Source organism: Abramis brama (assembly GCF_963993115.1).
Source record: "Abramis brama genome assembly, chromosome: 3".
NCBI lineage: Eukaryota > Metazoa > Chordata > Actinopteri > Cypriniformes > Leuciscidae > Abramis > Abramis brama.
Window position 1 is genome coordinate 22814938 of NC_139965.1, and position 14434 is coordinate 22829371.

The window sequence follows — 14434 nt, forward strand, 5'->3', positions numbered from 1 at the left end:
GAGACAATTTGGTCTCTCGTCTTTTCTGGACTTTATGATTTGCTGCACCAAGTCTCACCTGCTGTTCATGAAATATGTGACTCATCTGTATACAGGTTCATAAAAATAAAATCAACAGTGTGAATCTTTACTCTGAGAAAAAGACCATACCCATATGCTGAGTTTTTCACAAACCATATATGCCTTAAGAGTAGGACACCTGCTAAGGTGGTCTAGGGAGTTGGGTCTTAACTGGAGACTGAATGACTTGATTTAGAGACCACATTTATAGGCTATAGCTGCACGTTAAATCACTGTCAGTGATTTCCAACTGTGTCAATTTATATATAGGCCTATAACATGATAGGATACAGGTAAAGCCTATATATAACAGCCCCGTGATTTTGTGTGATTTACAGGGCAATTCGTCACCATCATGTGGAATATGAAGAATTAATGACAGGAGGCGTGAAGGTCTAGTAGCCGCCCCTGGCCAATGTGTGTCTGAGCAGAATTACACAGCGAGCAGCAGTGAAGTGTTGAGTGGAGTCATGATTCAGTGCTGTCGAAAGGAATGAATAAACGGGGCGAAACATTCACAGAGCATTTGAATGAATCCTAAGGACGTTTTTCACCCTCTTGGATAGCGGAGTTTGATTTAAGTTCGCCTGTCCTTAAACGCGAGGATACCACAAATCACGGTAGGTGTTTTAAACTGGACGCTGAGAGCATCAGATCTCTGTGGAGACGCGTGTGTATTTTCTGAGGATCGAAAGTTTCTTAGCGGCAGCATGTTTTTCGATGACATACAGGTGATAAACAAATACGTTTTTTAATTTTTAAGTTGTGTTGCTTTTGGCTGCCTTGCAACGAGTTGCATCTGCCAAATTTCACTCTAATAATAGCCTACTGTGAAAGAGAAGATCGTTTGAAGAAAACAATTATTAGGCTACTAAGGATTTTGTATTGGACGTGAAGTTTTGTTTTACTGTAGTTTAAATCGATGAACTTACTGTAAGGGAACATTTCACGTTGTCCCATAGGTGTATTCACATTGTTTGGAGATCACAGTAGTAGGACTGTTTACATGTTTAATCATATTACAGCTATCTGTTTGCATCGAACAAGGTGGGAGTGGCCACGTGATGTTTGGGTGTAACCAAGTCATTTGCAATCTTCTAGATGGAGCTATTTTGTTCTTTGGAAGGAAGGATGTGTTTGTGGCTGAAATGATTTACAATCATAGTGGGAGCGAAGGTTTACTTCTGCCTTGGTTAACTATAATCACATTTGGCACTGGCAGCTGCCGCCAAACCTAATTTCATGTTGTGCATTTGAATTCAAACCAGACATGTTTCTTCTTTTTTATACTATTCCCATTGCTTATTTTCTGGTAAAGTTGGACAGATAATTTACAAAATCATCAGCAGGGATTTTCCGTTTATACCAAGTTTGTTTACTGCAATTTTAGAAGTATATTTTCTATTATACAAATATTTATTATTATACAAATTTCTTGTATAAAAGTGAGATTGAATAGGTACTGTATAGGTTATATGCCAAAAGAATATAATAAACAGTATGGTTTTGTGGAAGATGTAAGTTGGTTTGTAACTGGTGCAAGGTGGTCTTCCAGGTCTTAACCCGTTTGATGAAAGTCTTCCTGGTCAGTCTGTCTTTCCAGCTGGTAGTCACTGATTAATTATCTGGATCATCTTGGACCAGCTAATGGTTTAGCTTGATCCTACTACAGATCTAAAGCAAGCTCGTCTACATTAGACTATTATGAAATATTCAAGCATTAACTGTTGTATGACAATGATCATAATCCCTCTGATCAATTTTATTTATACAATTTACAATAGTCCTTTGTGATTGTTGCTTGACAGACTCTACAAACATGATCCCTGCTGTAAGCCATGTCACACTGTAGGATCTCAGTTGTCTTTAATGTCTATATGACATTCAACTTTAGTTAAAAATGGATGCACGCAAGAAAACTCGTCCAGAGTTTTATATTGTCAATCCGTGACTTGTTCAGTGACATTGAGATAGATGCGGGATAGAAATGGTGGCTAGCAAACCAAAATGATCTCTAGCGTTAATTTTGCTCATGGCTCGTCTTGAAAAGAAAAATAGAAAAGACAATGTGTGTGGAGTTTGTTGTCACACTGATTGTGTCTTCAGGTTCTGCTCCTATTATTTTTTTTATTTGATGGTTGACGTAGGAGAAGCCACTACAGGACTGTGCCTCAAAACTTCTGACATGGAATTTCATCAGAGGTAAAATTTAATCACAATGGTCATTAATCAGCTGTCAGCGAACATGTCAAACTAGCGATCAAAGACTACAGATTTTAGCCTACGATCAGAGGAATCGTTTAGGATTTGCAAAACTAGTCTCAGACGGCCAAATCGTGGCCAAAGTCGTACAGTGTGCACCCGGCTTAACATGTTAAGGCAAAGTACTTATGTAATTGACCATTAAATCATAATTTAAAACCCATCATAAAAGATGATGTCCCATTTCTGCTGAACACACCCTACACAATTTCAGACACACATTCTTCAGTACTCTTAATACCTCTACAATATGTTGTCATTCATGAGACTTCTGTCACAAATCCCTGCTTCCAGAGATTCAGTGGCCATTTAAACTTAAGGTAGATGTCAGGAAAAAATCCCTTTTACAGCAGCAAGAGCCGTCATCCCCTTGATATCTATTACTATTCATCCTCTGGTTTTAGTTAAGTCAGGGAAAGCCACTTTAAAGAAGCAGTTGCACTGGGGAGGAGCTGATTGGCAGGTGAGGGGCTGATTAGGAGGCAGCGGGATTAAAGAAGTGTCTGAAATAGAGGAGACGAGAAGCTCGGTCAGGACCTGATTCCCCTTCAGTGATTAAACCGATTAAATGCAGAGAAAAAGAGGGGTGTGGAAGGGTTGACGTGCCAACACAAAGACTTTTCTCGCTGTGTATATGCTTTTTACAGCATAAAACCTAATTCACGTATTTCCATCAGAAACAATGGCGCTTTAAAAGGGGCTCAGACAGTTTAAGTCAATTATAAAAACTGTCAGTGTCGAAAGCTGTTGGGTTTAGTCAGGCTTCTTGGCTGGCAGGGGGCGAAGAAGAGCAGATCAGCACCGCAGGCGTAGCTCTTGAGTGACAGCCTATATCAGTATTCCTGTGATGCTAGTTACTGTACGGAATAGGCTATAATGCCTACTGTCTTCTTTCTTTATTGTGTTTGCAAACATTCTGTTAATGCTGGTTTTCCTCTATGTCATATAATTGTGGTTAAATATCTGACTAAAAAGAGCATAGTATTACTGAACTATAGTGGTAGGGTCTGTTATTTTGTATTCAAGATGATAAATAAAATATTGGGTAACTCATAAAATATTTATTAAGGGATTATTAGGCATGATGGGTGATACTGAGGAAGCATTTCTGACCACATAAAGTCAGCAGAATTGTACATCCTTCTTTTTATATACTAAATGAAGAAATTATTTAGTATTGCAATTTCCCACATGGAAGTTCTCTTATGTGTTGGATTAAGCTTTTTTTCTGGACCACTTAAAAAGGGACAATCTGTAATTTACTCAGCTTAATGTTGTTTTAAACCTGTGCGACTTGACAAAAAGTTGACATTAGGTAGAATTAGAGCCTCAATCACTATTCATTTTCATTGGATCTGCATTATTCTAATGAAAGTGAATGGTGACTGAAGCTGCCATTCTATCTGACATCCCCTTTTGTGTTTCATTCACATCCATGTTTGGAACAATATAAGGATGTGTAAATGACAGAATTTTCATTTTCAAACATTCAAATGCTGGCCACCATGCTAGGGTTGAGCAAAATTCAGAATTTAAGAATTGGAAGTGGAATTTAATGAACTACAATTCAACAGAAATGTAACAGGTTATTGGCAACTGTTTTTCCTCTCTGGTCCATAAATTTGTCAAAAATAAAGTAGTGTATTTGAAAAATTAAGGACAAATTTCTATAGAAACATATTTATCTGTCTGCATGTAGGGCTTTTTTAAAATATTCCAAAAATGTTTTAAACTTTTAAACAAGTTTGTCTTGATGAGCCTTCTCTACACTTATTACAGTTATATTTCAGTGCATTTTAATATTCCTTTCTTACGATTCAAAGAGCAATTCTGCATCCTGTTTGCTTCCTCAATTTAAATTCAGGAATTTAATTGGAATTTAAAAGCATTCTCAACCGCACAACCCAGCACCACGCAACATGTCAGAACATATGCCCTTCCCACCAGGCCACGTCTCAAACAAAAAAGAGTTCCTTTGTCCGGGACTCCACCTGTGAGCATTTGTGATGTTTCTTCCCCTGCCATGATCAATGGCGACCCAGGAGATCCCAGATTTCAGCTTGTAAAGGCTGTGCATTGAGGCCTCGTCTGGGCCCATCTGAAAAGCTTTTGAAGCTTCCGTATGTGGTTGAGAATGTGGATAAAGCGCACAGGTGTCTGAGTTCATGTCTACTTTCTGATGCGAGTCAGGGACCTGCACCATGTAGCGCAATGGCTAATTAGAAAGCAAAAGAGAGACACAATTTTATTTCACAATGAGGCAGTTCTGTCATTCCACGCCGCATGTATGTGTAGACTGGTGTCTTTGTGGGGAGTCACGGTGAAATGTCCAGGGACAAACAGAAGTCCCATCTGTTCCTGTTTTTCATCTGCAGTCAAAGCCTTGCTGGTTTCTCTATAGGCTTAACAGAGGCAAGTATTTGACTGCATTCAGGTATTATACTTTTATAGGTACTTTTGTTCCAGAGATGTATGTATTATATAAAATGTATTTGTGTGTGTGTATGTGTGTGTGTATATATATATATATATATATATATATATATATATATATATATATATATATATATATATATATATATATATATATATATATATATATATATATATATATATATATATATATATATATATATACAAACAAATACATTTTATATAATACATACATCTCTGGAACAAAAGTAACACCTGAATGCAGTCAAATACTTGCCTCTGTTAAGCCTGTTAAGCCTCTCTCTCTCTCTCTCTCTCTCTCTCTCTCTCTCTCTCTCTCTCTCTCTCTCTATATATATATATATATATACACACACATACTGTGTACACACACACACACACACACACACACACAAAGGACCTCAATGATATTTTACATCTGCTGTACACTCTTCTGCTTGTCAATCAAGCTTTAAAATGAATGTGGCTAGGCTGAAAGTCTTGTTTTATTTAAAAAAGGAAAAAGGACCATTAACTGCACATTCTGAAGTCAGTTGTTATGGTTCTTTGTCGATGTCTGCAGCATAATGAACAATGGCCAGGTGGTGCCAGAAAACCTTCTTTCAAAAACACTTTGATACGCAGGATATTTAGCTGGTATTATCAGTAAGCCATGTCCCTCCCTAATTGTTTTCTCTGACAGACCTTTTTTGGTATGCACAAAATAAATTTCCAAGTGAAATGAGTTTTGTACATCAATGTACATCTCCCAAAGCTTAGAAGTAATAAACTTGGAATCACCATAGGCTTAACACTTGTGAGCTCACAAGCTGATAAGAAAGCTAAAGATGAAAAACATCATATCATGGAATGCAGGTGTGCCACCCTGGACCAGTGTGGAAATTCATACTGGTATTATTAACATGGATGGGAATGTATTTTCTGTAGAGTTTGTGTGTGTGTGTGTGTGTATAGTTTACACTTTAGAAAAAACAGTAATATTGTGAAATATTATTTTCAGTTTAAAAGGACTGTTCTCTGTATTATTGGTGTCGAAAACAGTTGCGCTGCTCAAAAATTTGGTGACAGCCATTAATGAAAGTGTCTTGTATCAAGTCGCAGCAGTTTAATAATTTGACATCTTTAGTTTTCTCGCTTTGACTTGGCTTTATCTGGTCCCTCTGGTTTCCTGACAAATAATAGAGACTCATATTTGCTTTCAGATGATTACACTGTTGTTTAGTTCAGCATTGAAAGACAAGTTAACTTTTAAACTCCTAGTGACATTGAGACTAGACTATGCACAGCTTTTTTCCATTATCATGAAGGTTAATGTACTCAAACTGACAGCAGGTGGTGGAAGCTGTGTATTGAACTTGTGTATTGTGTGTGTGCTCTCCTTACGTTGGAATTCAGCTGATCCTGTGTTAATATATAGTAAGTTTTGTAGTTGTTCTGTAAACAGGATTGTCAGGTGGGTATATTGATGATTGTTTCTACAGAGTTGGTCATATTATAAAATGCAGCACAAATATTAAAGGGTTAGTTCACCCAAAAATTCTGTCTTTAATTACTCACCCTCATGTTGTTCCAAACCTGTAAGACCTTCGTTCATCTTCGGAACACAAATGAAGACATAATTTACAACTTTATTTAGAAAATATGAATCTCCAACGCTCGTTCATGAGAGCTCCATGACGCATGCGTATATTGTGTTGACGCGAGGGCAGTTGTTGTTGCTTGAACGTGCGTTGGAGATTATTATTTTGTAATTAAAGTGGTACATTTTTTGCTCAAACAAAGCACTTGTGTCGCTTCATGAAATTGAGGTTAAACCACTGGAGTCATATGGATTATTTTAATGATGTCTTCTCTACTACTTTTCTGGGGCTTGAAAGTGTCAGTCACGTAGACTGTCAATAGAGGGACAGAAAGCTCTCAGATTTCATTAAAAAGATTTTCATTCATGTTACGAAGATGACATGGGGGTAATTAGTGAAATAATTTTCATTTTTGGGCGAACTAACCCTTTAAAATTCTGGCTGATGCCGATAATTATTTTCATATTATGGATAAATGGCAAGATTAAAACTCTTTTGTCTGAAAAAATTACAAATAACAACTATGACCTAAAGTGCACAGAGGCAATTACACTAAAAATTAAATCATTTTAAATTCTACAAGTGAATTTAGGCATCACAACTATAATGTACAATATGAAAATGGATGTTCATTTTTAGATTTACTAAAGAACCAAGAACCATTAACATTAATATTGTCAGTAGCCTGGGCTATTATGGCTCTCTGTATTTTTTTAGTGACGCATTGAAAGTTTTGGCTGAACAAATTAAAATATTTTTGGAAGGCCAAAATCATTGACTGGAAATTGAAATGAAAGACGATTCTGTTTCATTGGAGATATAAACAAGACTTTATTTTAAACCAAATATAAACCAAACTTTATATAAACCAAACTTTTATTTTGGTTTTGGTGTTTCAGGGTGGAAAAAAATCTTTTTTGTGCATCGCTACATCCTATTCTCACTGCTTCGCTTTATCACTAATCAGTCAGTTTCACAAGTCGACATCATCAGTCTCTCCACAAACCTCTGCCCTGGCTCAGTAATGGTCCCAGTCTCCATAATTGTCCACTTTTATGTAACCTGGAAATTTGAACATGGCAGAACTCATGTTATCCCACAAGAATATTTCAGCAGCAGCATATTTCAGTCTCTTTTTTTGCACACATGCCTTTTTATCTGCACTTGTTTTTGTTTGTCCATCATTGTTCTCAATATGCATATAGACATCTTGTTTATATCTCCAATGAAACAGAATCATCTTTAATTCCAATTTGGCTCCCCTTGTGGACTGAAGTGATGTTATAATTAAAACATAGCAAATCCAAGAACCATATGCTTGAAATAAAAGCAGAAAGAAGAGGATTAGGGGTGAGGAACTGCTTTCCACAATTCATTAGACATGCTGCTTTACTGCTGTTCACTGCGTCCTACTGTGCTCTAATAAAAACTGAGCTTCATGTTGGTGGCCCAGATGGCTTGATTGAGAGGGACATGTTCATCTTAAAAATTCAACTTGGCCCGATCACATGCTATATTATACACCAACCCTTCATGAATCCTGCAGAAATGGAAGCGGAGGTCCAATGACTTTCTTGTAATTTCAATTGTGTTTTGTGATGATGATTATTGATTGTTATGGTACTGCAACCTTCAGTTACGTATCTATTCTAATGCTTTAATTTTGCATTCATGAAGTGGCATGAACTCTCTCCCAGGGGCTGTTTATTGTGTAAATGCTGTTTGCTGTGAGGCTGGACGAAGTGAAGTCAGAGCCACTGCCTTTGACCAGTGCAGTAATAAACCACATCGACTCCCTCTGGAAGTTCAAATGTCTCAGAAAATGAAACACGGTGAAGAAATCTGGCCATGCAGTAAATAAGTTTCAGAATCGGTGTATCTGCGCCTTTTCCCTTTAGGTATTGCCTCTTTGTCTTTATAGTTGTCTCATGGCTGCTAGTTTAGTCTTTCATACTGGCATCATTCGAGTTGTAGTAAGTAAGCAGAAAATGAAAAGTCTGTGAATGACAAGATTTTCATCCTCTTTCTCCTTCATTGCTGTTCTGCAACCTCTGACCATTTTATGTGTATCCTCTCATGATATAATCTTAATATACATATACATTTCTACAGTGTCAGCGTAGGAAAGTTATCATGCACTTTGAGAGCTTGATGGACCATTGACTGCTGTTATGTCCCTATGTGTTTAGGGGATTGGACGCAACATAAAGAGAGTGGAAATGTAGTGAAGAGGTTAAGTTTTTATTTGATATATTTTTGTTAATTCAATAATACTGAAGGATATCTAAGAACGTGGTGCTCTCACTCCATTTTACACATTTTTACTATGTTTAAATCCATTCTGCTGAATGATTTTCTTCTGAAGTCAGTGCAGAAAATGTGAAAAATGAGGTCTGTAATACTGTCACGGACTGCAACTCCTTCGCTACATGTGCAAGACTTACCTGACTCCTTAACTGTGTTCCTGTCTGGCAATCTTCACCTTCTTCTGCCCCGCAACCATCCTCTTCAGTCCCACAGCTTCGGCTTCCTCTTCAGTCAGTTCACCTGCTGAAAGAAAAAAGAGACTATTAAATCAAGCTAAGTGACCTGCATGTATTCCATACAGTGCCTTGCGTTCCTTTGTTGTCTGTTGGTGAAGTTTGCTTCAACAGACTCACTCATTCCATTGTCTGTTCTCCCATCTGTGACAAATACCTGGACATTATCGACAGTAACTGTAATGGGAATTGTAAGTAGTGCTAAATAGTAATGGGATATGAATGTAAGAAGTCTCATTACTATGTTCAGAGGAGTGATATAAATTTTAAAATAGTTATTTATTTATTTGCACACAATATATTGTTATGCCTGTTCTGGGTTTGAGTTAGTTTTGTACTGTTCCCAGTTCTGTTTCCTTTGTCTTTGTTCATCTGTTCATCTATGGTTTTTATTTGCCCTTATGTGTTACACCTGGGTCTAGTTAATTATCTTGTTTAGTCCCTAGTGTTTTTCTGTGTATTTATAGCCCTGTGTTTGTTTCAGTCTTTATAAGATCTTGTCATTATTACTGTGGTTGTTCTGCTTATCGTGTTTTTGTTTCCTTAGAACCTGAGAAGTTTTTACCTGAGTTTATTTTGATTAAAACAACTGCTTGCAAATAGATTCAGCACTTTTATTTACGTCTTCATTCAACCCCAGCATGACATATATAACAGCCCCCATTTGTACATTTATATTGGTTTGTATAGCCTTAAATTTGCATACTGTTTGCAGCTGAACATTTGCCAAGTTGTTTTTTTAAGTAAAATGTAACACACAATAAATAATTGACAAAATAAAATTGAAACCGCTGCTAATTAAATCACAGCCTTTTGCTTTCAAACGCCATATTGTGACTTTGATTTAGTGAATATTTAGATTAAAATGATTAGATTAATTGGTTTAACTGTGCAGTAGTTGGGATATTTGGATGGGGGAATGTAACTGCACCGGTCCTGCCAGAAGATGTTGGACATTTTTCTCCCTTTAAATCTTTGTATATTTTCATAAACCGATTTCAACAGCTGGCCCACAAGTTGATTGCTCCATAGGGAAAGCAAGGTCCTGGTGCTTTGACTTGTCCATCCTTGAATGTTTTTAAGTGTCTTTTAGAATAGCACACCACCCACACTGAACCACTGCAGTATCCAGTGACTTCATGTCGAAGGAATTGTTGAGCCGGTCATTGTTATTGAAACATCCAAGAGACTGATGAACTTAATCGTCAGTATAGCTACTTGTGTTTTATTTGATCAAACATGCTGTTGAGTGGATTTAGTGAATGTAAAGAGCATTGTAGGGGTGTTATGTCTGAGCCTGAGGGAGGGGATGAAGAGAAGAATTGTGTGTATTAAGACCTCGCAGGTGTGCGAGTTATAAAATATTTAAGTTATAAAATATTACCTAGGTAAAATATACAAAAGATTTTAGGTATAACAACTATTATCAGCCATGCATTCCTTCATAGGTTTGGTTTGAAGATCAAAAGGTATCCCATTCCTAATACAAAAAATGATAACATAAAAAGAGAGACTAGTCTTTTCTGACAAATGTTCAATGGCCTGATTCTGTGTCTCGTTAGGAGTGTTTCTCAAACAGTAAGCTTCGGTTGTGTATGGGACCCCAGGTACTGTATAGTAGCCGAATAGCTTTGTGCTCAGTAAGTGGAAGGATATGGGTCATGATTGATTCCCTTTGCCCCAGCCATACTGGAACGGACTCCAGAGACCGATAGAGAAGCCAGGCTCCTCAGTGTTTTTGCCATGTTCTTTGAAGGTACTGCACATAATTGAGTCCTTGGGGTATAGAGCTTGGCCTTCAGTGCTCCCCTTTCATGCCTAAGGTTTTCTCTGATAGCTGTCATCTGAAACAGCAGAAACTGAGCTTCTCAAAACCTGATCTGCATTTTACCATGTATTGCTCAGAGGGACTTGTATGGGAAAGAAAATCTTACAAGAAATATTGTGGTATCAGTTTAAAAAAAAAAAAAAAAACTTTTCTCTACTATTTTTTCCTTCATTGAGGTCGACCTGACCAAGGACAACTCGTTCCCAGAAAAACCTTTGGGAGGCCTTCCTTAAATGCTAGATATTTAAGCTTAGTTAAAGTGCAAACAGTTTCTAGTTGCGGAATAGTGTTCAGACAGCTTGAATGTCCATCAGATCTGTCCATCAAATGATACTGAATGGTGCTGACGTAAAGCAAAGCACACGATGTGATTCCCAGTGCACCAGTTCACAATATCAAACTATTGATGGGTAGGCTGCTAGTAATCTCATATATTTCTCTTTATCAGTGGAGGTAACATTTACTTTTTGCACTTTTTGCAGTTAAGCTGGTCAGAGTGGCACAGGAAGAGTCTAGAGATGAAGATGGAAAGCTGGAGGTGTTGGTTGATCCTAAACAGTGTTGTTATAGTGAACTAAAACTACTGACATATTTTATGAAATAAAAAAAAAACTGAAATAAAATCAAATATAAATATTTGAAGAAAATACTTAAACTTAAAAAAAACTTGAATAAATATTGCATTGGTAAATATACATATGGTTACTGACAAAACCACATAAAATGTAATCTAGAATTAAAATAAACAATCTAAAAATAAAAGCTAATTAAAATTATTAATAAATACTATAATAGTACATCAATAATCCTAAAATAACACTGGTCTTGAGGGCATTAATATGAGTTGCTTTCTGTTGCACAAGGATGATTCACCTTCCTTCTATCCTATTTATCTTTACTGTCTAAAAGTTCCATTCTGGCCATTAACAGTTTGCTCTATTTTGTCACATTGTTCTAGGCCATAGCCTGAATCTGTCACATGGTGTGACAGGTCATATGTTGCATAAGCAATCTAACAAGTGCCTATTTTTTTAAAGGAACAGTTGCTTTGGAGTGTATGCTCTTTTTCTGATTGTAGCACAGTACACTTCAGCATGTTCATCTCTTGTACATAAGTTAATTTTCACAAACCAAACTATAATACATTAATTTCACAATTAGTGACATCACTGATCTCTATACAATTTTTTTAATTTTTTTTTAGATATGGTAACGGTTTTATTAATCAATAAATTAGTATTGTAGTACCCCATCTGTAGTGGGGTAATGCTGTGTTTTATGCTAAAATAAAAAGTCATATCCCAAATGCAAATTATATAAGGTAGTTAAATGTGTAGATTAACAGACACTCCTTAGTTGAGCTACTGACATGTTTCCTGCCCAGTTGAGCTGAATCAAGTCTGACTCGCTTTTAATATATTATGCTACTTTTTTAAATTGCCAATGTAGCCCTTATGGCAGCTGGACACAAGTCTTAGTAATGAGTGCTGGTTTGTTTATCACAATTGTGATGAGTTAGTCATCACACTGTGATCCAGCCATGGTAAAGTCAATGTGCCGCTCTTTCTCAATCTTCGTTTCTCACAGTTTGTGAAGCATGGCAGGCTGTGGAGCCTGCAGAATTGAACAGCTTCTGGAGGATGTAACTCCACTGTGCAACAGCTGGAAAGTTACAACAGGCAAAGATCGATATGGCTGTGGAGCAGAATTAATGTTAAGGAAAAAGCACATGTTCCTTTTTTAAGTATCTTTTATTCGATTTTTTTTTTTTTTTTTTTTTACAGGATATATATCTTAAGCTTGGTCTTTTGCCTCCCTGTTCTGGTTCTTCTAAACATTTCATTGTAACCCAATTTGATGTGATCATGTTGACTCTGTGCACCTCAGACAGTTTTCTGTGACATTTTATTGGTACTCCATTTTCCTCTCTGTTTGTATCCATGGAAACAGATGAACATTTCAGTCCCTTAGTGCCGAACTCCCCACCATGGCTAATCTGCTCTTGATGCTCTGTGCTCAGAAGGTATAGGTTGACAAAGAGTTTTCTACAGTGCATTAAGTACCCGAGACATAAGTGGCTTATATTGTTTCAGTTGTGTGGCCTCCTGGCTGATAATCAATGTGGTAATGATATTTTGTTCCTTAGAAGAATTGGTCATGTGAAGCATCCTTAAGCTTGAAGGTTAAACTGAATAAACTGATTGTGATGGCCTCTGGAGAAATGATTCTTTCTGTGAGTGCAGGCATTGTTCATATTAGCCACCAGTGGTCTCAAGGTCACTGGTCAGATTATGAGCATGAGGCCTCTGTCTTAGTTTGGTGCCCTTGTTGTTGCTGAAGTGATCCAAGCAGACATCTAGCTGATCACACTTGAAGCACTAAAAGGATGCATGAATACTAATAGCAAGATGGTTGCAAGATTTGAAGAGAGTTGAGAGTATTAGGTCTCAGTAACAGTGTTTGCTTGGCATGTATTCCATGCCATATGAAATAATGACTATCTTTATTTTATGCACATTTATTCACAGTCTCAGAGAAGAAGTGTGAAGCAGATTTCTGAAAAGCAGGACGCTTGCCATCAGCTGGAAGGAGAGACATATACAGGTACATATGGTATGGTGATTTTTGATCATTTTTAATCATCCCATCAAAATCTGGCTCTTGTCACTAAGGTCAGCATGAAAATGAACATGCACTTGGTTCTTAATTTTAACCTCACATTTAAACCTGTATACATCCTGTTTGTGTATCTCAACCACAAATGCTACAACTAGGGTTGTCAAAAGTACCGGTATGGTACCAAGTCGATTCTGACATTTTAAAAACGTAACGACACCCGTCTCTCTGCAGTACTGGAAGAATCGTGTACTGGGTTAATCTGGTACCCGCTGATAGGAAGCTGCTTTCAAATGTCCCCGTCTGTATTTGTGTGAGCACTTTGTGAAGAAGGTCAAAGGTCTCTATTTACAACGTGTTTTTCCAGTATTGAGAATCACTCAAAAAAATAGCTCTTTGGCTGAACATGATCCAATCATGGACAGTGGTTCCACGTGACTGAAACAAGTAAAACCCAATAAATTTTGATTAGTTCTGTGATCTTCAGAACAACAAACTAAATATAACTTTTCTTTACACATGTGATGTTCAGCGTTGGCAGTCTAGAAGTGATGCTGGTTTCATCCAGAGCACTACCATAGTGATTGCTTCATTATTAAAGCAATTTGAATTCTTGTTAGCAGGTCAACCGCAAGCACTCATCACTTCACAATGGTAACCACTAACATGACAGAAACTTTTAAATACCAACATAATAGAACATTAAACGTTAACAAGTCTTGCCATTTCCTCAACTTGCTAAAAAAATGCATAAAATAACACTTTATTTCAACATTTACTCTCCCAATTCAGCCTGTGCAAAGAATGATGAGAAGTGAAAGTCCTGTTTCTGTTTGATTGGGTTACTTAATTGAAGCATGTTATTTCAAATGAAAGTATCAAGTTAAGTCAAAGAGTAACTGTCAATTTAACATGAAGCAATCACATTTGAACCAGAAACCTGATACAATGGTGATAAATAAAAATTTCTCTGTGAAATTTTACTGGTATTGGTACCAACTACTGAAATTTTGGTACAGTGACAACCCTTGCTACAACTATCCATCTAAGTATTCATCTTTTAATAAAACCCTCATCCTCCATCGGTTGTTATT

The 14434-nt window shown here is 36.9% G+C and overlaps 1 protein-coding gene across 2 annotated transcripts in view; it reads left to right on the forward strand.

Moving 5' to 3' along the window:
* The first annotated feature begins 456 nt into the window (after positions 1-456).
* The window catches only part of tspan18a (tetraspanin 18a), a 31162-nt gene continuing 17184 nt past the window's right edge, over positions 457-14434 (forward strand). The window contains exons 1-2 of one of the 2 annotated variants that reach the window (XM_084109823.1): positions 457-680; positions 13253-13328. Coding sequence is in view for 1 of the 2 variants with exons in the window: in XM_084109822.1 (XP_083965948.1) it covers positions 13335-13337 (3 nt within the window). In the remaining variant the exon portion in view is untranslated. Of the gene's footprint in view, positions 681-13252; positions 13338-14434 lie in introns of both variants that reach the window. The other variant, XM_084109822.1, reaches the window with a different exon arrangement.